Source organism: Cucumis sativus, chromosome 3, assembly GCF_000004075.3.
Source record: "Cucumis sativus cultivar 9930 chromosome 3, Cucumber_9930_V3, whole genome shotgun sequence".
Lineage (NCBI taxonomy): Eukaryota > Viridiplantae > Streptophyta > Magnoliopsida > Cucurbitales > Cucurbitaceae > Cucumis > Cucumis sativus.
The window spans coordinates 13,219,370-13,243,670 of record NC_026657.2 but is presented as its reverse complement, the minus strand read 5'-3'; the positions used below and the strand labels follow the sequence as shown (position 1 = coordinate 13,243,670).

Genomic DNA, 24,301 nt, shown 5'->3' with positions numbered 1-24,301 from the left:
ATCCAGCCCAATTACACCCCTAATTTTAATAATATATTTTTATGAATTTGAGTGTTTAGGCTAGTCCTTATTTTCACCACAAAAATCACACCTTTTATCTAATAATTTTTTAAAAAACACGTCCAATCAACGGGAAGTTTTTCTTGGTAAATTGCCAAAACTGAGATAAAAAGGGGAAAGGAGATTTGGATTGATTTTACTTTTACAGACTTATAAACTTTAAAAGTTTGAAAGGACTATTTTACCCTTCTCCCACCGCTCACGTCGACTGGCCCATTTCCAAAGGAACCTTTCTCCTCCCGCCTTCTCTCCTTTCATCTCCGAACTCTAGAGCCCGATTTTTGTGTTTGAAAGTTTTATTCATCTTTTAAATTCTTCCATTCCTCCATGAAACTAAGTTGGATGGGTTCTTCTCATTGGTTTGCCTTCATTCTCATGAAGCAATTCTGAGGCGTTTCTGAAACTGTTGAACATCGAGTCGGAAGGAGAAGAATTCTTCTGCCGATGTTAAAATTTTAGCATTGAAGTATAAACTATGGCCGTAGATACCAATTTGAATTTCCAATCTCTGTTTGAGAGTTTGAAGATGGAAGGTCCATGGCTTCCTCCTAAAACTTGGGAGTCCTTCCCTTTACAAAGCCAACAAACTCAGCTCCCTTCCCGCTGTAGTGCTGCCATCTCCTCATCTTCAGTCTCTGTAACTTTTCTCGTCCTTTTTCTCTACCTTCATCCCTCTTTTCTTTTTGGAATTACAACCTGCTTGATCTTCTCACTTCTTTCTATCATACTTGTTGCATTTTAAAGTTTTGGCGTTGTCATTTTGTTAGTTTTGTTACTTACTGCAACTTTTGAGTATCAAATTGCTTATGCACTGATTTTTGAAGATTGAAACTACGATCGTTATGTTTCAGGAGGCGAGCTTGGTTAGATTGGCCATGAACGCACTACAAGGGCTGGAATCAGCACTTATCAGCGTGGAAAATGTATCTGCTGCCTTTTGTTCTGATCCTTCGGACAGGACATTCCATCAAATTCCATCTTTATGGAATCGTTCTTCAAGTACGCATGTTTTGGGAAAAATACTCAGGTCCTTTGGCTGTGTTGGATTTTTAGTTTTCCTGCTTCATAAATTTGTAGGCCACTTTACTGAAATGGGTATAGACGAAACATTTAATCAGATGAGTTATCAATCTAAGCTCGAACAATGCAAAAGTAACGATGACAGTAAAGTGATAGAGAGACAACGCTCCCAAAAGAGTCTTGTTAATCAGGCATTTGCAGTTGCTCTGAAAAAAATTTTAGAAGGATACACGTGTGCACTAGATTCGTTGCATGCTTCTGTAGGCTTGAGAAGAACGTCAAAAGTGCCTGATGCGCCTTTTATTGAATCATCAGTGGAAGGATGTCTTATGAGTGTGGTGCATTCTGAAGTAACATTGTTGGAGATGTACCTTCATACAAGGGAATTGAGAAATCAGATTGAAGTACTTGGAAATATATGCAACCTGCACAATATAGCCAATTGTTTCTCATTGTTACCATTTCAAGACCTAATTTGTAAAGCAACGTCTGAATTTTGTAATTTTCATAGGGGTGGAGACTTGCTTACATATTTATACACTCAACTACAGGTGAGCTAAACTAGAAAATATCCTTCTTCTGGTTTGTAATTTACTTTTCTCATTGAATTCTAAAAATTTATTATACAAGAATATTTCCTCTGGTGCCTATTAAGTCACTTGAAGGTTTAGAATAATTTTTGTATTAGGAGATACCTGAAAAAAGAGTAAGAATCAAAAGGTTATCCTGGCTTCTTGTTTGTCCTGTCCTGTCAGCAATCCCTTCCAAACAAGTGAGTTGGTACTGGAGGTGCGAGAAAAAAATGAATCCTTTAACAGTATTTGTGTGTACTATGATGAGAAAGACTGGGGTTGCAGTGGGCGGTTTTGTTGTCTGAAATTGATAGAAGGCAACCAAGATTAGATTTATCATGTGGTTAGTTGTTTCTAATAGGTTTATATGAATGACTGCAAAAGGGAGTTATTTGCTTTCTTATAGTTGTTTGTGCTTTGCAGAATATTGGTTGATGACCTTTAGAAGTTATTGACATATTACCTTTCACATGCTTTGGTTTAAGCAAGTCTGTAGTTTGAACCTTGGGCTTCTTGGCTTGGTATTTAGGCAATGTAGATGAGCTGTTGATTGGTATCTGACTTTAATGAAATGGTGAAGATGCTTGAATTTATGCCTTGAATACTTGGAATTGGATTTTAATCTCTCTTTATCTTGAGGAATCCATTGTATAAGTCATCATATTTACGGGATATTATGCCTCGTTTCTATTGATACCAACTTGGGGCATTCATAAAATTTGAGGCCGCTTTAGCTTCTTCATATGCATGTTTATGTAGTTTCAAAAAAAGAAAAAAATGCATATTTATGCTTATGCTTATTTAGTAAATGCATTTGCGTGCAACTGAATTTCTTATCCTTTCCCTTACAACTTTGCTCTTTTATACCATAAAATATTTTTTTATGGATCATATAATGAACATATTTTTGACCCATATTCTCTAGGTTGCTGATCCTGCACACTGTGCTGTACTCAAATTTCTGTTCCTCCACTCATGTGAACCATATTGTGCTTTTATTAGATCATGGATATACAAAGCTGAAGTTGTTGACCCTTATGCAGAGTTCGTAGTTGAATATGTTGACGTTAAAACACCTAATCTCAATACTGCTGGAATCTCCAGTTTCCCACTAGCATGTACAAGGGTAGTCTTATTACTATTGTTTTTTTGTAAATTTAAAAGCAGTTAGCAGTTTTATTTCGTCCTCTTGTGTGGTTTCCTTGGTTTGAGTTTGACATTCATTGTTCTGGACCATTCCCTGTAGGAGAGAGAAGGAGTTTCTATTCCTTGTTTTATGAAAGAATTATTGCTTCCTCTTCTCAGAGCTGGCCAGCAGCTTCAAGTATTAGTGAAACTACTTGAATTGGGTACTTCTGTTGCCACTGCAGACTGTACTTATGATGATTTTCTTCCTTGTTGGACTGGCTTTTCTAGCTATCATGGGAGCTATGAATCTGTAATCTCTTTCAGCAAAGAAGATGTGGAGTCCAGGGTTTCTGCAAGGAATATTTACTATGAAATGATGCAGAAAAAGCTCGATAATTTTTTGACTAAAATGGAGTTCAGATATGAGCAGGTAATCTGAATGCTACAATATGCATCTCGAATAAGAAATATGCAGATGCAAATAGCTCTCTGTTTTTCATGATACAACATTGTGCACAAATATTCTGGTTTTTATAACTTTGGATTAATGCGGTCCTTCCTCCATAATGTTGAGGAGGTGTTTCGAATGAGAGTTTGGGCTTTGGCAAGTTTGGCACAAGATGCCAAACCTACGTTAATCCCATGAGTCAGTCAAACCTGGTGTTTATTGGACAAACTCATCGGTTTCAATAGTACCCCAAATCTACTTTCTCAAAACTCACAACTCACAAATCGCTTTAGTTTTCCTAAATGTGGGCTTTTCAAACGTGCACTCCAACTATTGGTTTCTTAAATCTGGGCTTCCTTCCTAATTTTAAAATTTTGAATTCATGCTTTAAGTACCCTTTAAAGGACAGGTCGTGCCTCATGGAAAAGCTGATCATAGGTCAAAACCAGAGCCACAATTGTGAGTATCAACATAGTTTGTGTTAAAGCCAGAGCCACAATTGGCAATAGTCCTGCATCCCGTTTCTAGGTTCCTCTGTTTTAAGTAGTTGCTGGTGCTGCAATAAGGGTTCTTGGTCATGTTCTGCATTTTGTTATGAGAAATGCAAACAAAGTTTACCCTGGTAGCTTGATGGCAAGGGCTTGGGATGTTTGGAATTAACTTCATTCAAATTCTGATATTGAGAGATATTAAATCACCGATCAATCCAAAAATTTAAGTTGATGGAGTTGTGGCAAATTTAATCTTTTTTATCTTGTAGAAGGTTCATGAAGTGAATATTAAAGTTGAATGGAGAGGAAATGATGTTGGAGTTTGAACACAAGATCTAGACTTTGATACCTTGTTAAATCATCCATCAACCCTAAAAAGCGTGAACTAATTGGTTATGATTAATTTAATATTTTACAAATACTTCAACAAGTACTCAATAACTTAAATTCTTTGCTGTCTTCGACCCTTAGGTAGTCTTAGACTCTTGGGAAGGGTGAAACGTTTTGGAGGATTAATGAGGGGTGGGTAATGATGAGCATACTGATGCAAGAATTGAACTCCTGATGCCCTAATTATTGAAAACAATTGTCTAAATTTATAAATTTTGAATTGAGGGAAAATGGTTTTTGTTGGATCAGCTGTAGCCGGTAGGTAGTTCATGGTATTGTTTTTATAAGGGTATGTGTATTTATGTTTGTCTTCACCCTGCCATGTTACCCTGAGAATTATTCATAGAGCTTTTAACAACATAGGTTGTGGAACATGATGATAAAAGTAAGCTCCAAGATGTCTAACCTATGATCAATTTCTTCATTGCTCTTCCTATTAATATGTCATATATTTTGCAGTTCTACAACTTTGCTGCTGGTTGTGTTATTAATATCAGTCTTATGAATATTGTCCTTTAATAGGTGGCTCCAGATGATGCAGTATCTATGATCCTTGCTCATGTTGGAGGAAGCATAAGTGCACCTTTGTCAATTGAGTCTGGGAGTAGCATAGTTGTTCCAGAACCAGATAAAAGGAGCTCAATTATGTAATGTCTTTATTTAAAGGAGAGACAAAGTGCACACACCAATTTACGTGGAAACCCGAGTACTGGAAGAAAAACCACGATTGTTTGTTGTTATTAATTTTTAATGAATAATACAATAGGTACAAGGGAGAATAAATAGAGTATACAAGAGAATAAAAAAGGAAAAGATTCAGGAAATAAGGAAAATATTCCCACAATCTTTCCATAAATATTCTAGGATTCTAACAAGGAAAATAATTAGAAAATAAGGAAAGGATTCTAACAATCTTATATTGTTGGTTACTTCTCTAAGAGTGCTATGTGTCCATTGTATGGTAAAAGTACACAAGGCCTTGTGTGTAGACGCATATGCTCTGCTGTTCACACATGAAATATATTTTGGCACAAAATTTTAGGGCTTTGTGAGGCTGTTGCATAATCATCTCTGTTCATTGTTTCTCTCGTTTTATAAATCTTATTCAAGCTTTTGTTGGCTAATTCCTTGACAGTTTTCATTCATTGAGTTTTATTGATCTGATCCAGGTTAAAAGACATGACAAATCATGACGACTCTAGTAGTTCATTGGATGCAACTGACATTGAAGTGGACATGTATGATTCGGCTGTTGACATGTATGACTCCCCTGGATGCCAATCCTCAATTAGTGGTGAAGATCAAATTGAATCTCATCAAAGGATTGAGCCTCATGATAATACGGGTGTGCTAAAAGATCATTTTTCTTCTTTAAGCTTCTCTAAGAAGATTTTGAATACTAATTCTTTGAGAACGCCTTCTCAAAGTGAAGGAGAAGGATTATTTCATGTAGGAAGTGTTTTGGATGGGACATTTACAAAAATAGATGATGCAAACTGTGTTGTGCAATCTCAAAACAATGCCTTAAACTCAAGTGATACATCTTTGTTCTTTGACTTAGCTAATTGGTCGTGGAATGCTGATGCCACTTGCACTGGTTATTCAGATATCCATTCCTTGGAGTTTGATATCAGGAAAGATAGAAGAAATTATGGAGCCCATTTTGGAGAATTATCTCTTTCTAGGAAGAGAATTGACAATACCAGTGCTACAAAGGATGTCTCAATGGACAATCAACTTGATAATATTCCACGTGCTTCTAATTTATTCATGTTACAACTGCAGAATCTCAACTGCTCTAGCAACTTTTTAAGTTTGAACCCAATGGTTACCAGAAATGCTTTCCTTCCCGTGACGACGAAGCCTGATCAGAGACACACCAGTGCTTTAGGTCAATCCTTTCCTTTCTTTGATTTTTCTGTTGTAGAGGATCCGTGTAGGGTACGTGCAGAAAATGTACTCCCTGGTTCTGGAGCCGAATCTTTAAGTGGTGGGAACTCTCAAAGTCCTGCTACTAATAGTAAAAGCACTGACTCTATTGAACGAGGATCTAGAGAGGATATTTTTGTAGACAATACCAAATCTTACAATGACACAGAAAATCTTTCCACAAATGTTTCTGGTGGAAGGAGCTGGGAAACTACACTTTGTACTGCAAGCAAAAGAACTGTTGATAAGAGTGCTGAAGGGCAGAGGCTATCTCGTTCAGGATTGTTTGAATTGCCACTTGATTTTGTTATTCACAAATGCTTAGTGCAAGAAATAATACTTCAGTATCCTTTGGCAAATATGTAGGACGTATGCCTGGTTATATCTGGTTGTTTATTGTGTCTTTTACCCTATCTCTTTAAATTGTTATATATATATTTTCAGAATGCATTTGCAGTTTGTCATTATATTTTGCCAGTTTTTCCCAGTAAGCTGGAGGTTCAGACATTAATATTGCTGTAGTTTCATTGCACATAGGCTTGGCCTTTACAAGTAATTTTCTGTTCATAGTTACTGTATGGTACTGATTATCCTGTTGTTTGCTTCTATGGAAGTTTCCTTTTCCATTTACAATTAAGGGTTTGTTTGGTTGGGAATTAGGATTCTATTTGAGTCCAGAAAATATGTGTTTGGGAGATCCTGTTTCATAAAACAATTTTCGGATTCCATGATCTATACAGTTCAAATTTTGAAAACAATTTGTCTATGCTTTCAGTGTATTCAGATTTTGAATTTTAAAATGGGGAATCATATAAAATAAAGATAAAAGTTATTAGAAATAGGGAAATTATTGCAAATGCCAAAACTGCTGAAAATATCTACACATAAAGCAAAATTTTATAATCTATCGTTGTTGGATATTGATATTGATAGATTCTAAAATTTTGCTATTTTTTGTAAATATTTTGGTTCATTTTACTATGTTTGAAAGCAACCCTTAGAAATTCAATATTCCATGTTCTAAACTCAACTTTTTTAAAAAAATTTAGAATATGTATTAGGTGATGTATTATAAATAAATATTACAAAATAATAACTGTACCTTTTTAATATAACAGATGTTCATAAATCGATTTATAATAGTTTATTGTCAGCCTAATATTTAGTGGATTAGCTATAGTTTAACGGTTTATAGATACAGTATCAAACTCATTTAAAACGATTGTTTAAATTAGAAACCAAAATTTGAATTTGGTACCACCTCAGTACCAAGTACACATTTGAAAACATTTAATACAACTTTGTTGTTACTAAATCCCTTGTTTTTAAGTTTTTTGTTTTCAGACTCCCTACCAAATAAGATTTATGTGAGTAGTAAAGTGTCTCTTAAACAATCTTTTCTCTAGTGCTGGCATCTCTTTTGTTGGTGTTGTTATGTTATATGCTTATTTTGAAGATCAATAATATTAAACAATCTTCCTAGCTAGTTCTTAGTCCCACTTAAGGCCAGAGTTATCTTTTCACTTGAAGGAAGCTTTCCATCTTGAGCAATTATTTTGAGAGAAAACTGTGATTGTCCAAGATCTCCAACCTTTAAGGTCAATTACTGCAGGCTGCTTTCTACTTGTCCCGATATTGAGTCTTTCTACCTTTTCACCATTGAGTTGGATTTCTGGAAGGATCCATCTGGCATAATGGGCAATAGTTATTCCTTTACCACTGCCAGATATACCTATGTCAGCAAGTTAACTGTAAAATTACTAGATGAAGGATTTGATTTGCGAGGGCATCTTCTTGCATTACGACGGTACCACTTTATGGAAATAGCGGATTGGGCAGATTCATTTATCACATCTCTGTGGAATCATGTATTATAATGCATACCGAGTTACTTTTTCAATTTGTTATCTTTTCTGAGCTGAAATTGCTGATGAAATTTCTTTGTGATTTCCTTCATCGCCACTCCTTGAAAGCACAGAAGTGGTGTGTCATAGAGGCAGATAGTAAGCTTCAAGATATTCAAAGTTATCTTGAATTGTCTGTTCAAAAGTCATCGTGCGAACATGACCGCAACAAGGATAGATTATTTGTCTACATCAAAGAACAGTGCACTCTACCACTTTCCAAAGCAACCATCGGTATGTTATTTACTCACTCCAATTATACCACCTTCTTTTTATTTCTGTTTCACAGCCCTCATTTGGTTGAACTTTATATTTTGGTACCTGTTGGTTTAAACTAATCTGTATTTGCTTTTGGTCTTTTCTAGTTCTAATTTGAACCTTGGGATCCTTTGTAAACTGCAGGGATTGATTCATTTGAGTTTCTAGGTTTGGGATATCAAGTAGAGTGGCCCATCAATATCATTCTTACGCCTGCTGCACTGAAAATATATGCTGAGATTTTCAGTTTTCATGTTAAAGTGAAGCTTGCTGGTTTCTCTCTGACCAAAGTTTGGTCCTTATTGAAGGTTGTGATATGTCCTTTAATTTGATAAGTCAAAGGGTTTGGTTCATTGAAGCAACATAATTCGTTTCGATATAATTGTTTGAAATATCGAACAATCAATAATCCATAAAGCATGGTCAATACAAATATGCAACAGAATCGTGAAGAAGTTTGGTGGCAACTCAAGAGACATTAGACAACAAAAATTGAACTGTTGACTATAATGCATACAATGGGGCTTTTGGATGAGTGGAAATCAGATAAGGTTTAGAGCAGCAATACAAAAATAATATTTTGAATACGTTATAATTTTTATGAAAAAAATAAGGTTTGTTTTAAATGGATCTTTGTTCAATTTATTTCTGAATCAAATTATTCTTCCTTGAGCTATTTCTTTTCTCAACCTTTTAGATCGAGTTTTTAGGTGTGTGATGTATTATGTCTTCACGTCTTATTCCCCTTCTTTTTCATTACCTAGGAATTAGGATTGACTCCGACAAAGTTACATGGATGACAACCTTTTCCCTCCTCTAGAACTAGATAGATATTTCAACTGAACGATGGGGGGGGAGGGGGGTTGTCAGCCTTCTTAGATGACTGAGATCTTCTGTTTTTGTGAAGTCCTCATTTGGCTCTGATAGAAGGTCCATCTTTGTTCATTTTGCAAAGTTTTGTTTTGGCTTCTCTGAGATATTTGGTTTGACTTGTAAAGGAGATTCCAAAGCTTTTTTGATTGGGTTATTTGTTCTTGCTAAGTTGCAGAGTTTTTTGAGGTGTTATGTGCAGAAATGGCTTGAAGTTTGAGAGTTTGATAGAATCATTCTTTTTGGTATTGTGTATCTTTCTGTTTTTGTTGCATCAAAATTCTTTTTGGTTTTAAAAGCTTTTGTGATTGTGTAGATTTCTGTTTTTGGTTTTAGAAGTTTTTGTGATTGGTTGCTGTTTGGTACTTGGTTTTATTTGGGAGTTCTGAAGCAGCTATTGGGTTTTTCAGTGTTTGGGGGTCTCATCTATGTTCTTCATTTTTTTGTAATCCCTCCAAGTTTTCAGTGGAAGATTTTAGATTTGGCTTTTTATTTATTTAGTTTCCTTGGATAATTAGAACCTCTTTACAGTTGCGTTTGATACTTATAATTTTTCTGCTTCATTTTCTTTTTCACTCCCTTTAGGAGTTTGTATCTCTTGAACATTTATTCTTTTTTATTATATTGTTGAGAGGTTGTTTCTGGTTAAAAAAAATCAGGTTTTAATTTCATTAGTAGTTGTGGAGATACGAGAATGTTCAATGGAATAATATTTGTTTAGCAGGCGTGGATAATTAGTTGAAGTTGAATTGGTCTTAAATTCTTAGAAATATGAATGGAACTTATGCCTTTTGCTTCAAATTTTGATTCAGGACATGGTTCTCTCGGTCCGTCGGAATCGCCATTCCAAACTTATTAATCAGGAAATCCAACATTTCAATATTTTGGTGAAGACTAGGTGCTCCTGATTTATTGCAATTTGTCTTTCTTTGATTTGCTCATAATGCTGCCATTTTCTTACTCTTAACATGGACCCATACCTAAATTTTAATTTCTTTTTGTGGTTATCATGTGTACTTCTGTCTTCTGACTATTTTTGTCCTTTCATTCTTTCATTATCAGGCATGAAGTCAACCATTTTGTGTGTGTATTACAGCATTATGTGGAGTCTCAATTATCTCATCTTTCATGGTGTAGATTTCTTCAATCTCTTCAACTTAAGGTGAGTGTCAATGTTTTATCTCGTATGTTAGTATAAAATATTATTTTATGGCACTTTTTCTTATTCTTCAGGATTGGTTATTGAGTTATTCTAGGTTTATTTTTCTTTGAAGGACATCTCCTATATTTTTTTTGTAGGACCAAAAGAGTACCCCCTCTCTTCTCATCTTATTTCCAAGACTTCACATTTTCTTTATCCATCTTCTGTCCAAAATTTTTACTTTCTCATATTTATTCGTTTACTTAAACATCATTGAATCTATACAGAAATAGAACTAAAGTGATGATGAAGTATTTAAACTTTTTTGGGTGCATGTTTGGGATTATTGTGAAAAATGACTCTTTGCTTTTGTTTCTAAAACCATGTTTAAAATTGTCGTTTGGTGGTTTATAAAAGTAGTTATTAGATTTATGATTTGAGGAGTGCTATTTTATAATTATGATAACTTTTTTTTCAGTAGTTATTGGTTGTTATAGTACATGGTAAATTTTCTATACACGCAAACAACAAAATATTGTTTCCAGTTTACCATTTTTTGTTCTCAATATCATTTTTTTTAACAAGTTGTCCTGTAAAGCAAGTTTTTATATTTAAAAACTAAATATAGTAGGTTTGAAATAGGGCTTAGCTTGCTTAATTACTACATTGATTTTAATAATTGCTATCCTCATTTATTGGTTTTTTAAAAAAAAAGATTTATTGGATCAAACTTCTCAAATTTCAACACTTACATTGTGACCTGATATTGTTTTATAGAATCGTGCTCGACATTGATTAAAAATTTTTAATCTTAATTTCTCCGTGTTTTAAGGCATCTTGTTACTTGACCATCCAATGCATCTCATCCTAGAATCTAGATTTCATTGTTCTTTATATCAAGAAATCTGGAACACATTTTACGAAGAAGTCTCCATCTTAAAATTAATTAATATGGGAGAAATGTATTGATCCATCCTTTCATTTATCATTCATGACCAAAGAGTGGGTAGCATCTTCGTTTATGCATTTAAATGCTTTGGTTTTTTCCTTATCAGACATGCTTCTGTTTTATGTAGGCAAAAGATATGATGGATCTGGAGTCAATGCATATGGCATATCTAACTGACGCACTACACACGTAAGATTCTATCTTAAAGTTAAAAGTATCTTTGGGAACTGGATAGTTAGTACGGGGTTTGAGGATCTTGAATGAGAAAGAAGAGAAGAAAGTTGCTTGGGGAATAGGTTTCTTTTTCTATAGACTGTAGTTGGGAAATCAATCTCATAAATTGTGATTAAAGAATCCAAAGGGGAAAGAGGACAGTTTGAAAGGATGAGTTGGATCTGTTAGCATTTACTTAACACAACTATATCGTACATTGACCCTCTTTTACAAAGCTCATACCCTCTCTTATAAGAGTTCCTTCGCATGCTTAACTTTCTGTTCTTTTGGAATTAACTGCACTTTTTTCTTGGTAAGAAGAAACAAGTTTTGTTGGATAATTCTGGGATTCAAAAGAGGGGACTCAGGTGAGGATAAGGTTGTACAAGCTCAAATTAAGTTTGGATTTGTAAGAAAAAAGAGAAAAAGGTTTGTTGAACCTTAAAAAGTAAAGATGAAAGAGAATCAGACAACCAGGCAGACACACCAATCGGGAAAAACTCTATTAATGGCCTCGAACTTCCTGTGATGCCTTTCAACCAAAAAGTTACATTAGAGTACCCTCAACGAGGTTTAGCCACAATGCTTCTGCCATCCTTCAAAAGGTCATCCGTAGGCTGACGAAGCAATGTAAATTCTTTTGCAAGATCATGGGGAATTCGTGGAACTTTTTGTCAAATTAGTGAGAGGGGTGTCTTTTGGAAGAAATGCCCAGTGATGCAAGATATCAATTTTAGGGTTTAATTTCAGAGGAAGGAGAGATGGGAAGCATCCTTTCTCCCCTTTAATTTTGTGGGCATGGAGCACCAACTGGACTGAAGGAACATTTTAGGAATTTTTCTCTACAATCAGTTCCCTGTTTTGATTCTTCAAGAGCCAAAGCCTTAGAAAAGTGGCCTTTTTAGGTACCTCTCTTTCCAGATGAGCTTGCACTGAAGGCTGGGTATTATGTAATCTTGTACTTGTAAACTTTGAGCAATGTCTTTTAGCACTACTGCACCGTGCCCTTGCTTTCGCTAATGTGCAAGGGCCCTAGCCCCTTCTTAGATCTGACGGAAGAAAATAAGATATAGCTACCTGTTTTCAGATTTATAGATGTGAGAAGTGGGTTCGTTCTTTTCCATTCTTGGGAACTTTTGTTTGCTTAATTTGGGTTTTTCTTTAATGTGTTTAATTATGAATTTCTGTTAATTAAATTCAGTGAACTTATATTTCTTTTTTTGAAGAGTAAACAAGTCTCAATATTATTAATGTTCTATTTTAAATAGAGAGAAAAAATGCTCATAGTACAATAGGGTTTTAGAACGAGAAAAGAAAGAAAGAGTTGGATCAACAGGTGCACCTGTGCATATTAACTAGGTTAACACCCCCTTTGCGCCCTCATCATATCCATAGTGCAGAAAAAGAAGTTATGCTTTCTCTAGGCTGATAGTAGCCTTTGCAAACCCAAGATAAAGTAGTCGCCCATACAAAACATAAAACAAAATAAGGTCAGAGATACATTAGAAAAGCAGCCCTCATTTATGCTAGGTTCTGATGGAAGCAGAAGGCTATTAAAAAATCATGCTGTCCAAGACTTCAAAGTGGTGGGGCTATGAAGGCTGGCCATTTCAGCAAAATCTTCAGCAGAGAGTAATCCTGAAAAACGTTGGATAGGGAACACCACGATGTTGCATTCATAGTCGAGCAGATTCAACACCGTCCATCCACGTCGAAGGCTTGCCATGAAAAACCCTATGATTTCTTTCAAACCAAACTTCAACTAATAGGTGAAGATGTAGAGAGGTGATTAACCAAGGACTTTACCGAGAAGGAGCCATTTGTTTCAAGGGAACCTTCTATCTGGATAGGTGGCTAGCTTAATAAGGCAGTCTTCAGAAAATAGTGGACCAAGAGCTGCTGAAATGGCCCAATGATTTGAAACTGAGCCATTGGATTCAGTGCAACCCTAAATAGTCTTGGAAATTTACACTCCAGGGAATTTCTTTCTATCCAAAGTGTGTTGCCAAAAAGATTCTGCTGCCATTATCTAAATTGAAGAGTGCCAGTGCATCTATTTTGCGCCATTGTCTAGAAATGCTAATCCAAGGCTTCTAAGGCTCAAAGTTTCTTTTCCACTTATATGCCAATTGAAGGTGCCACTTCAATGGATGCTTCTAATCACACTTGACACCATAGTGAATTTTGTTCAACCAAAAAGTGCCAGCCCCACTTAGACAAAAATGCCGAATTCTAGTGATTCAGCTTGCCCAAACCGTGGCCTCCATCCTTATGAGATTTAGTGACATCATCCTGTTTTGCTAAGTGATCCAACTTTTCTCCCTTGTTTCCTTTGCAAAAGAACTTTCTCATAATTCTTTCCAAATAGCTTAGAACTCTTTCTTCTCCATTTTTCCAGCTTTCCTTGGACTTTATAAAAAATAGGCTGTCAGAACAGAGAACTCTTTTGGTATCCACCCAAAGTAAGACCAAGATAAATTAAGGGAGGGCTTTTCACTTTGCAATTCAGATTATTAGCTGTTGAAAGAATCTTGCTGTCCTCCATATTGATACAACGGATGGATGATTTCTCCCAATTAATCTTTTGCCGAGAACACCATTAAAAAACTAATAACGTTTTCCTTACATGTTCCAACATCACCTCATCAAATTTACAAACCATTATCCCTGTAGTGTTCCATGATAGAATCTTCATCTTGCCTACTTTTTCCTTAGATTAGTTCAATTCCACAGGCTGCTAAGAATGGAACCAACTCATGGGGAATATTAGTGAACTCAATTATTTTTGCCATGTAAACAATATATATATATATTTGAAACAGAGACAAAACTTCTTTATCAATGAGAACTCTAAGTACAAGAGAATTATACAAAGAGAGCAATAAAGAAGAAATAGAAAGGGGATATCTCAACTAGGTTGACACCCCTATAGCGCCAATCATCATATCCCGAGAAAGTAAATATCAAAGAAAAACAAAACCAACAGAGGAGCAACCTAAAAACAAACAGCCTATTACAAGGGTCTAGAAAAAAAAAACTGAAAATTCAGAAAGAAACCCCAAAAAACAATTACAATCTCAAAATAAAATTAAACAAGGTCAAGACTTCAAAACTTCGGACAGAGAACAGCAATGCAGAGAAAATGAACAAGCATCGGTTAGGCTCGCTTAAGAAAGACATTCCAGTTGAGGTAAATATCTTGAATAGAAAAATTAGCGGACTCCTTTTTTAATGAACACCAAGCTGCAGCACTAAGATCTACTGCACACATAATTTCTGCTCTTTGACTTTGCTTTATCATGGAAGAAATTTTGATTTCGCTCGAAACATAATTATGAAAATAAAGCTTTTAACAAATTTACCCAAATGATGTGACATTTTTGGAAAAAATCAGACCAGACAGCAGCTGAACCACAGTAGCGCCTAGAGAGTGATTAAAACTCCAAACTACATTGAACAAGGAGGAAATCCTTTCCCAGCCAAAAGAAAAAACCGGACAAAACAAAACAAAAAATGTGATGAAGGGTCTCACTAGAAAGAAATTCCTTTCCCTGCCAAGAAAATGTGATAAGAATTCCTCCAGATGACCCGACAGATGCCACAAATTCTAGCCAATAACTTCGAATCTCCACAGTGATTTTATGAAAACTGAATTCAAACTATCTTTCTTAGACTCTTGAATCATGAACACATCTAGATTGCAGATTATGATGAATGAATGCTGTACATTTAGAGGAATCATTTAAGCCCTTAGTGATCCATGAGACAATCTTCATTATGGCTGATAGAAGGATAGGGATGGCTGCACTTCTAAACTAGGCCAGAATAATTCCACAATCACTGCACTTCTTGTCAGCAAGTCTTGAAGGGGGAAAATAGACTGACTTTTGAACCTTCCTTTTTTTACTAGGAATCTGGTCGGTTACCTTAAATTTAGGTCTTGGAACTGGGGAACTGGAAAGACTTGATTTTGCCATCTCAACATAACTTAGTTTCCTTTTCAAATTCGGAGGAGGAATCTTGAGGGAATTATTAGAAAACCATCTAGCATAATCCAGTTTTTCGACAAACTTATCCAGCATTTAGCAAAACAATTTCCAGCCTTGCTTCTCACTACCTAAGCACACTATGATATTGAAGAGACTCCCTGAATATGGCCAGTGATCATAGCTCAGTATCCAACCCAACTTAGCTTGAAACTTTGAAATTCTCAATCTGCCTCTGTCGATATCCCCAAATTTCCTAAAGTGTCTACCTACTGAAAAACTGATAAGATCAGATAATGCTAACCAGATCCATCTAAGTTGGCAAACAGATAGAGAGATGCTTCTGCTGGCTTCTACATCTTCAATAAAGCAACGATCTCCTTCTTGCCAAATGCAGTAGTGTGACCGGTCAATTTTACAGCTAACCACCTCCATGGTGATCTTTGAAACTTAACGGTGAGGACTGTTGAAAAAACCTGGCTGCAGGAGAGGGGAGATCGGAAGGAGTGGGGTGGAGGGAGGAGAGAGGAGAGAGGGGAGAGAGAGAACTTACCTTTTCTATAATATATATATTTATATACATACATATTTACGAAACGTATGTACGTATGTTGTCCAACAGTCAGGAGGTGTTCGATGTCCAGGTTTGGAATCTTAAGCCTGAGAATGTTGAGCTTGGGGTTAGGCTGGGAGGTTTAGGTAGCTTGGGTTTAAGAAAAAACTATGTTTGAAGTGTAGGTTTAGGTAGTTTGGGTTTAAGAAAACTGTGTTTGGAGTACAGGCTTAAATGAAGTGCAGATTTTCTAAATCTTGAGTTTATGATTATATAGTTAAATTTAAAATATAACTAAAAAACTTAGAAAAATAATTGTTTTCAACATTTTTTTGAAATAGAGATTCAACTAAAATTACAATTTTATTTGATTTAGTGTTTTATAATTTGATATTTTGATTTTACTAGGTTTTGAAAGAAAATATCAAGCTTTTGTCACTTTAACTAATTTGAAAACAATCAGGTGTTTTTTACCGTAATTTGCTAAACTCTAATCGAAATAAACTAGTATTTTAATCTTAAATTCAGTTTGTGGTATATTATAATTTTTTTTATCAAATTATATTTGAGTAAAAGAAATCATAAAGTTTGAATTTTAATTTTTATTTGGCTGCTAAGTTGTTTCCAACATTTTAATTTTGAGTTAAAAAAATGATACAAAGTCTTTGTGCTAATTAAACTGACCAACGAGGAAAATGAAAATATTATTAAACAAAATTAGGGCTTTATGTTAAAAAGGAAGCATGTAAGTGAAGTTTATTTTATATATATATCACTATATATTTGAATTTTCTATAATTAAATTAGTGTATATTTGATAAGTGCATGAAAAATACAATTTGTATAATATATCGACATAGACCAATATATTTTATGTATATAGTCTTGTTAATGTGTTCGAGGTTGGTCGGTAGTGATTAGAGATTGGTTGGCAGTGGTCGCGGAGTTGTGCTAGGCCTCCAATCACCCAAGCTTACCAAAGGAGGGGTAAAAAGGAAAATTCCACCTAGACAACATGGTTGTTAGGATGACCGGTGGTCCTAACAACACGTGGCAGCTACAAAAAGGGAATATATATTTAGGCATTTTGTTCTAGGGTTTATGAATTAATGCCCCTGCGATCTTCCAAGCTCTTATGAATCTGGTTTACCGATCTTATTTACGTAAGTTCCTGCTGGTTTTTTTTTTTATGATATTCTTATGTATAGCAAGGATGTGGAGACCCATTTGGAGCACCTTACAATGGTGTTTCAACTATTAAGACAACACTGTCTCTTTGCTATCTGGAAGAAATGTCATTTTGCGAAAGACCGGATTGAATATTTGGGCCATTGGGTTTTTGCCAAGGGAGTTGAGGCTGACCAAGAGAAAATTAAAGCCATGTTGGAATGGCCAGTGCCGAAGAACGTAAGGGAACTTAGAGGGTTTTTGGGACTGACTGGGTATTACCGACGATTTGTAGCAAACTACGGTGCCATTGCCACCCCCCTTCGCGGTTGACCAAGAAGAATTATTTCCGTTGGTCAGATTAAGCAACAACAACATTTGAACCCCTCAAGAAAGCCATGGTTACACTGTCGGTTCTAGCGCTACCGGATTTCCAGTTGCCTTTTGAAACAGAAACAGATGCGTCAGGGTTTGAATTAGGTGCAGTCTTATCACAGAACAAGAGGCTGATTGCTTACTTCAGTCAAAAACTATCAGAAACAGCACGTGAAAAATCAGTTTATGAGAGAGAGCTCATGGCCATAGTGTTGGCGGTGGAAAAATGGCAGCACTACTTGTTGGGCCATCGCTTTGTGGTGTATACTGATCAGAAAGCCTTGAGGCCTATCCCAGAACAAAGAGAGCTGATACCGGGTGTTCAAAACTGGCTATTGAAATTAATGGGGTTTGACTTTGAGATATATTATCGCGCAAGACCGGAGAACAAGGCAGCGGATGCTCTTTCACGCAGTCCAATTGAGGCCCAGCTGAATGTGATTACTGTTCCATCTCTACTAGATCTCGAGGTGGTATAAAGGGAAGTTCAAGAGGATGCGAAACTAAAGGAAATATTTGACCGGCTTTCGACGGGCGTGGACTACATTCCTAGATATACAGTTTGACAAGGCAAGCTGTTTTATATAGGCAGGTTAGTCCTTCCTAAGAAATCAAGCTTAATTCCAACCATCTTGCACACTTTCACGACTCGGCTATCTGGGGACATTCGGGTCAATTACGCACCTATAAGCGAATCGCAACAGAGCTGTTTTGGAAAGGATTGAAGATAGACGTCAAGTTATATGTGGATCAATGTTCGGTGTGCCAACAGAATAAGGTTCAAGCGCTATCTTCGGCCAGGCTGTTGCAGCCTCTTCCTATTCCCAACTGTATTTGGGAAGACATAGCCATGGATTTTGTAGACGGATTGCCACGATTCAAGGGGTTTGATACAATATTGGTGGTAGTCGACCGCCTAAGCAAGTATGCTCACTTCATAACCTTGGGTCACCCATTTTTGGTCAAAACAGTAGCTATGGTGTTTATCAAGGAAGTGGTGCGTCTTCATGGGTACCCGCGTTTGATAGTATCCGACTGAGATCGAGTGTTCTTAAGTCACTTTTGGAAAGAGTTATTCTGATTGCAAGGCACCCAACTAAAAAGAAGCACGACATATCATCCACAAACGGATGGGCAATCAGAGGTCGTTAACAATTGCTTGGAACTATACTTATGGTGTTTTTGTCACAAGAAACCACAAACATGGAGTGATAAAATTGCATGGGCCGAGTATTGGTACAACACCAACTACCAAGCGTCAATAAAAAACACTCCTTACGCTGTAGTTTAAGGACAACAACCGCCACCTATCATTTCTTATGGCCAAGCGGGCACCACCTCGAATGATTCGGTGGAATATCAGTTGCAAGCTCGAGACGAAATGCTAACTGCCTTAAAGGGTCATTTGAGACATGCACAAGAGAAAATTAAAAAAATTTCCGATGTGCATCGTAGAGACGTGGCTTTTGGCATTGGGTATATCTGAAATTACAGCCCTACAGACAGCAATCAGTCACTAAGAAGCGATGTGAAAGGTTATCTCCCAAATATTTTTGGCCCTATATGGTGTTGGGTAGAGTGGGGGAGGTAGCCTATTTGTTGGACCTGCCGGAAACTGCCAAAATCCACCCGGTTTTCTACGTTTCACAACTTAAGAAAGCGCTGGAAGATAAACATACAATCCAACCAGATATAACCATGCTCAATGATCAAATGGAGTTTGTTTTGGAACCTGAAAACATGACCCAAATTCGTTGGAACGATGCTGAACGAGATTGGGAATATTTAATTCAATGAAAGGATCAGCCAAGCCATGAAGCAACATGAGAGTCCTACGCTATGCTTACTAACCAATACCCAAACTTCTACCTTGAGGACAAGGTGGCTCTTCTCCATGGGGGTATTGCTAGGCCTCCAATCACCCAAGTTTACCAAAGGAGGGGTAAAAAGGAAAATTCCACCTAGACAACATGGTTGTTAGGATGACCAGTGGTCCTAACAACACGTGGCAGCAACAGAAAGGGAATATATTTAGGCATTTTGTTCTAGGGTTGATCATCGTGGTTATTATATATTTTGAATGAACATTGTTCATTAGGGAGAGAGCAGCCCTCCTACTTGGCTACTTGGCTGATACTTGTTTGGAACTCTTTTGTGGAGCTTATGATTCCATATTGCATATATACACACACACATATATCATCTTCTCTCCATTGTACTGTGTTTGTGAGTGTGCTGGAAATATTTTGTGTATCTGTGTGTGTGGTTTGAATCTTTTGCAGGTGAAACAAGAACCTACCAAGTTGGTGGCCGGAAATTTGTAGGGGTTTGGTGGTCGGAATTTTGCCGGCGGAGTAGCAGAGTTGGTGGCTGGTGATGGTCACTGGACGTGGTTTTGAGAAGTTGGCTGATGAACTTCCTAAATTAAATTGGAAAGGAAAAAAAAGAAAAACAAAGAGGTAACACATGGATTTGAATAAATGGGAAAGAATATAGGAAGCCTTGCCCTCTTAAACCCTTGCCCAAAACAAGGTTTGGGCTTGGGTGCCTAACCCATCGAATCCCAACCCTTAGAAACAAACACTTCCTAATAGATTAATTATTCCTGATCCTTTAGAATTAAATTGTGCCCATCTTTAAGCCCATTCTTTTTCAAACAGGTCAGTTCTTCAAATTACGATCCATCGACATTTTAAATACTTTGTTTTTTCCCTACCTAATTCAAAGGTAAAGTTCTTGAGAGGTTCTCCTAGCCAAACTCCGGTCTCCTCATCAAAAAAGAAGCTTGTTTCATATTTTAACTCTCTATTTAGTTTGAGCAGTGAGGTAGGTGATTTGATAAGATTTGAGAGAAGGAAGATCAATTGTTGAAGGACCCTTTAGAGACCGATCTAAATTCTCTGTTTCACGATGAGGAAGATTTAACTTTTGAGAAACAAGTCGCTGGAATTCTCTCACAAGCTCGTCAATGTGATATTCCAGATCATTTTAAGTCCTTTGTTGAGAAATGTGGGTTAGTTTTGGTTTGATCCCTGAAAGTAGACGTGTTTTCTGGTTCCTCAGACATTTAATCTTAAAAACTTAATGGGAATCCGGTGATTCTCAGGGCGTATGGGAAGGATTGTTGAAGCAAGATAATGGTTTTTTGTAAAGCGAGGTTTCATGTTTGGCCTTCTCCTTTGTATTTCTTTCTTCGTTTCATAATTCTGTTCGAAGAATTGGAGCTTTGATGGGCTTTTTCAATAGTACATGCGCAGTTTTTTTGTTGAGGTGGAAGATTTCAGCAAGTCTTCTAGGGCCACAATTGTATTTTTCAATCAAGCCTGAAGCAGCTCGGCTGTTTACCTTTTCTTGATGTTTTCCTTCATTCATTTCTGAAGCCATTTGTGATTAAGTTTTTAGCTGATTTGGGGCTCCTTGTTGACCGTTTTTTTTTTTTAACTTTGCTTTGTATTTTCTTCTTCTTGTTTTGCTCGGGCTCAGAGGGTCTGAAATTTTATTATGTTCTCTCTTGTCTCAGTTTCTGCTGTATCTGTTCTTTTAGTCCTTTTTGCTTTTGGTATGTCTATTTTACTTTGAGCTTTAGTCTCTTTTTTTATATTAAGATGTTTGTTTCCGTTTTTAAAAAATATATTATTTATTCATCCGCATAAGAGTTCATCAATAAAATTCTTTGGTTATCATTGCCACCCATTCCTCCTCCGCATAAGAGTTCATGAATAAAATTCTTTGGTTATCATTGTCACCCATTTGGAGCCTCCATTGTCTCTTTGCTTCCAGGGTTGGAGCTTTCTGCTGAATGAAGTTGGACTTCCAGCTATTTGCCTAGATTAGTTGTTGATTAGATGGTAGAGGCTCTGTTTGGGTGGTCCTTGAAAAGCAAAGCAAAGGTTTTGATGAAACACTTCTGGATCTCTTCTCTTTTGGGGTATTTGAAAGAGAATGAATCAAAGAATACTTTTTTTTTCCTTTTGTAATTGGGGAGTTGGTATGTTCTTTCAATTGTTTCAAATAAATAAAAGTACAAAAAGGAAAGAAAATGCCACTTGAAGTTTAAAGACCAAATAATATAATGGTGGAAAACTCAAGACTAGGAAGTTCATTTGTCCAGAATAAAAGTAAGAATGGCTCGTGTTGTCTAAGGTGTGCTTGACTTGGTCAAACGCGTAGAGGTCTGCAACATTCAACTTGACCTCAAATCTTCGAGCAATGTATGTGCTTTATAGGTTGTCTATAGAAAAAAAAGTGATTTAGAAACATATTCATTCATTTTTCTTCATTGTCAACCAGTGGAACTGGAAGCATATAAGTTTCTTGATTTCGTTAACTGAGTTCCTAATATCTCTTATGTATAACCTTTTGCAGATGTTTCTTATCTGAAGAAACCCAATCTGTGGCCAGTACCATTAATCAACTCTTGCAATGTGCTCTAGATCTCCGATGTTGTTTTACTGGTGACATGTGGAATACTCAAGTTGATCATGCAGCTTCTTCGAGGAGACTTTCTGAGATCAACAAGGCTCAGGTAACTTACCTAAGTAGAGATTCCCTATCACGATCATGGATTGGTAAGGACTAAGGAGCAATTAATTTTAATTTTGCTTCACACTTCAAATCTAGGGCAAGTGTTCAAAATATCCTAGTCTGTCCATGCTTCAATTCTCCCGTCCTTGTACCTAAAATGTAGTGTAGTTTTATGGAAAGCCATTCATTAAAATATGCACTAAAGAGAAGTTATTTTCTTGCATTTTTTGTCATTTGGAATTCATTTCCTGTTCTCCTCGTGTTTGACTTGACATGACAATTGGTCTCCTTATTCCCCATTCTTGAGATTAGTTGACATTTATCAATATAATAATGGAAACATTTATAACAACTTCTTTGCTATACATGCCTTGGTTGAAATTGACAACTACTATGTATATTACCCGTACGTAGCTTGAAAATATATAATATATTTTCCTCCTATTATCCTAAAAAGAGAACTGATAAGGAGGTTAAACTGTATGTCATCTTACAGGTACTTGTCATAAAGAAGAGATTTGATAGAAGCATAAAGGAATTGCACCTATGTCATTTGAAGTCCCCTAAGGTTGGAGATTTTGGGCTATCTCGACTTTGGGAATGTCTCAATTACAACTATCACTACCCTATCACTGGTAATGAAATGAGTTACTATGCTTTCTCAGTCTAATGGTATATTTCAAACCACAAAAGATATGGGGCATCATTAAAGTGTTTTTGAAATTGAATTCGATAGATACGTTCGAGGTGGGGTTTTTTCTACAATGTTTGAATGTTTGTAATTAGAACCATGTTGCATTCAAGATTTCTTAGTGATGATGCTATGCTATCCCTTCACACATAGGTTTGGTTCTTGTAATGAGTAGTACTGCTATTACTTTGGTAGTTGCTTCCTTTTCTTTTCTTTTCTTTTTTTAAAATTGAAGTGTGCGGATGTGTGGCTTTCTCTTAGTTTGTGTTATAGAAAATGTGTCTATCTTGTCATCTTGTGCTCTTTGTAAAGAGAGTTGATATTGTGTATTACTTAAGCAAGTATCATTGAATTTCTTTAGTGGACAGAGCAACCCTCTTATTTGGCTGTGGTTTGTGTATGCCTGTTGTTTTAGTATAATCGAACTCTATTCCCCTGTATTTCATTTATTATTGTTTGAATATTAAATGGTGAGGAAATACCCTTACGAGTGATATCAGAGATGTTCGAAAACCTGGGGAGATGGAAGAAGATGCAGAAACAGATCGAGGAACAACTGAGTGCGATAGGAACTATTAAGCAGAAAATTTAGAGGTCACTGGCATTAGAAAAATCTCTGGAGAAGATACATGTGGTGTTGACAAAGATGTACAGAGAGTGCCACAAAACTCAAGTGTCGTTGGAGGTGACGAAAGTACTACAGGAAGAGGAAAATAAGAATAGAGGACTGAGTTGGACGAGATTGAGCAGACGAAGGAGAGTGATCCGAACTGAGCGAACGTGGGAGGCCAAGAGAGGATCAAATTCAAGAAACTTGAGTTGCCAATGTTCACCTCTTTTCAAGAAACTCGAGTTGCCAATGTTCAATGGAGAAGATCCTAATGGGTGGTTTCTCAGAGCAGAACACTATTTTCAATTGTACTTATTGCGACGAAAGAAAAGTTGAAGATAACGATTGTAAGCTTGGAAGGGGAAGGTGTTGAACTAGTTTCATTGGGTCGAGAATCGTTGAAAATTTAAATCATGGAAGGAACTCAAATAGGGAATTTACGTTTGTTTCCACGTTTGACAGAGAGGCACGTCTTACGTGCGGATACCTTCAAAAGTTTGAGGATTTATTTGCACCTTTGTTGAGCATGGCAAAGGACGTTTTAGTCAATACTTTTAGTGACGACCTGCATTCTGTTACATAGACGTAAATGTTCTCCATGAGTAGGGGGCTTGGAAGACATTTGGCTTGAGGCCCATAAGAGAGATTGGGAGCCAACTCGAAAATCAACAATAAATAGTACCAAGGAATAACTAGTGATGAGCAATGGTCAGTCAAAGCTAACTTTTCGACAAAACCGTCACCAAACCAAGGTATGTTTAGTAAATTTCAAACCAACCCCAACCATTGGTCGGTCGATCGGTTGATTTAGGTTAGTTTAAGATTTAGGTCAGTTTAAGCCTTTGGATTCTTTTTTAAAAATGTTGTTAGTTTGGAATTTTCTCAACCTAACACTGTTTGAACCCCTCGTCTCTAATCAACCATCTTTTGTTTGGTCGGTTCAGTTTTTAGGTCTATCAATATCCACCCCAAATAATGTCTCGTACAGAAAAAGTGTGAACGCCAAGCAGGGTTTCTAGTGT

General features: G+C 36.4%; 1 protein-coding gene across 3 annotated transcripts; it reads left to right on the top strand.

Annotated features, from left to right (window-relative positions):
• The first annotated feature begins 260 nt into the window (after positions 1-260).
• LOC101209612 (gamma-tubulin complex component 6) lies at positions 261-23,056 on the top strand. 3 transcript variants are annotated; one of them, XR_004215166.1, is made up of 14 exons: positions 261-697; positions 912-1,631; positions 2,578-2,778; positions 2,899-3,210; positions 4,632-4,756; positions 5,279-6,382; positions 7,765-7,906; positions 8,017-8,176; positions 8,345-8,508; positions 9,883-9,968; positions 10,133-10,232; positions 11,288-11,349; positions 21,235-21,344; positions 21,820-21,956. XR_004215166.1 is itself a non-coding variant. In XM_011652891.2 (14 exons), exons 1-14 carry the CDS (start codon positions 536-538, stop codon positions 22,646-22,648), a joined length of 3,672 nt encoding a protein of 1,223 aa, XP_011651193.1. In that variant the 5' UTR covers positions 264-535; the 3' UTR covers positions 22,649-23,056. The 3 variants fall into 3 exon arrangements, 2 of the variants coding, with proteins under 2 accessions (XP_031738214.1, XP_011651193.1); XM_011652891.2 differs by lacking the exon at positions 21,235-21,344 and adding an exon at positions 22,475-23,056 and having other exon boundaries at positions 264-697; positions 21,820-21,979; XM_031882354.1 differs by lacking the exons at positions 21,235-21,344; positions 21,820-21,956 and adding an exon at positions 19,737-19,912.
• The last annotated feature ends 1,245 nt before the right edge of the window (positions 23,057-24,301 follow it).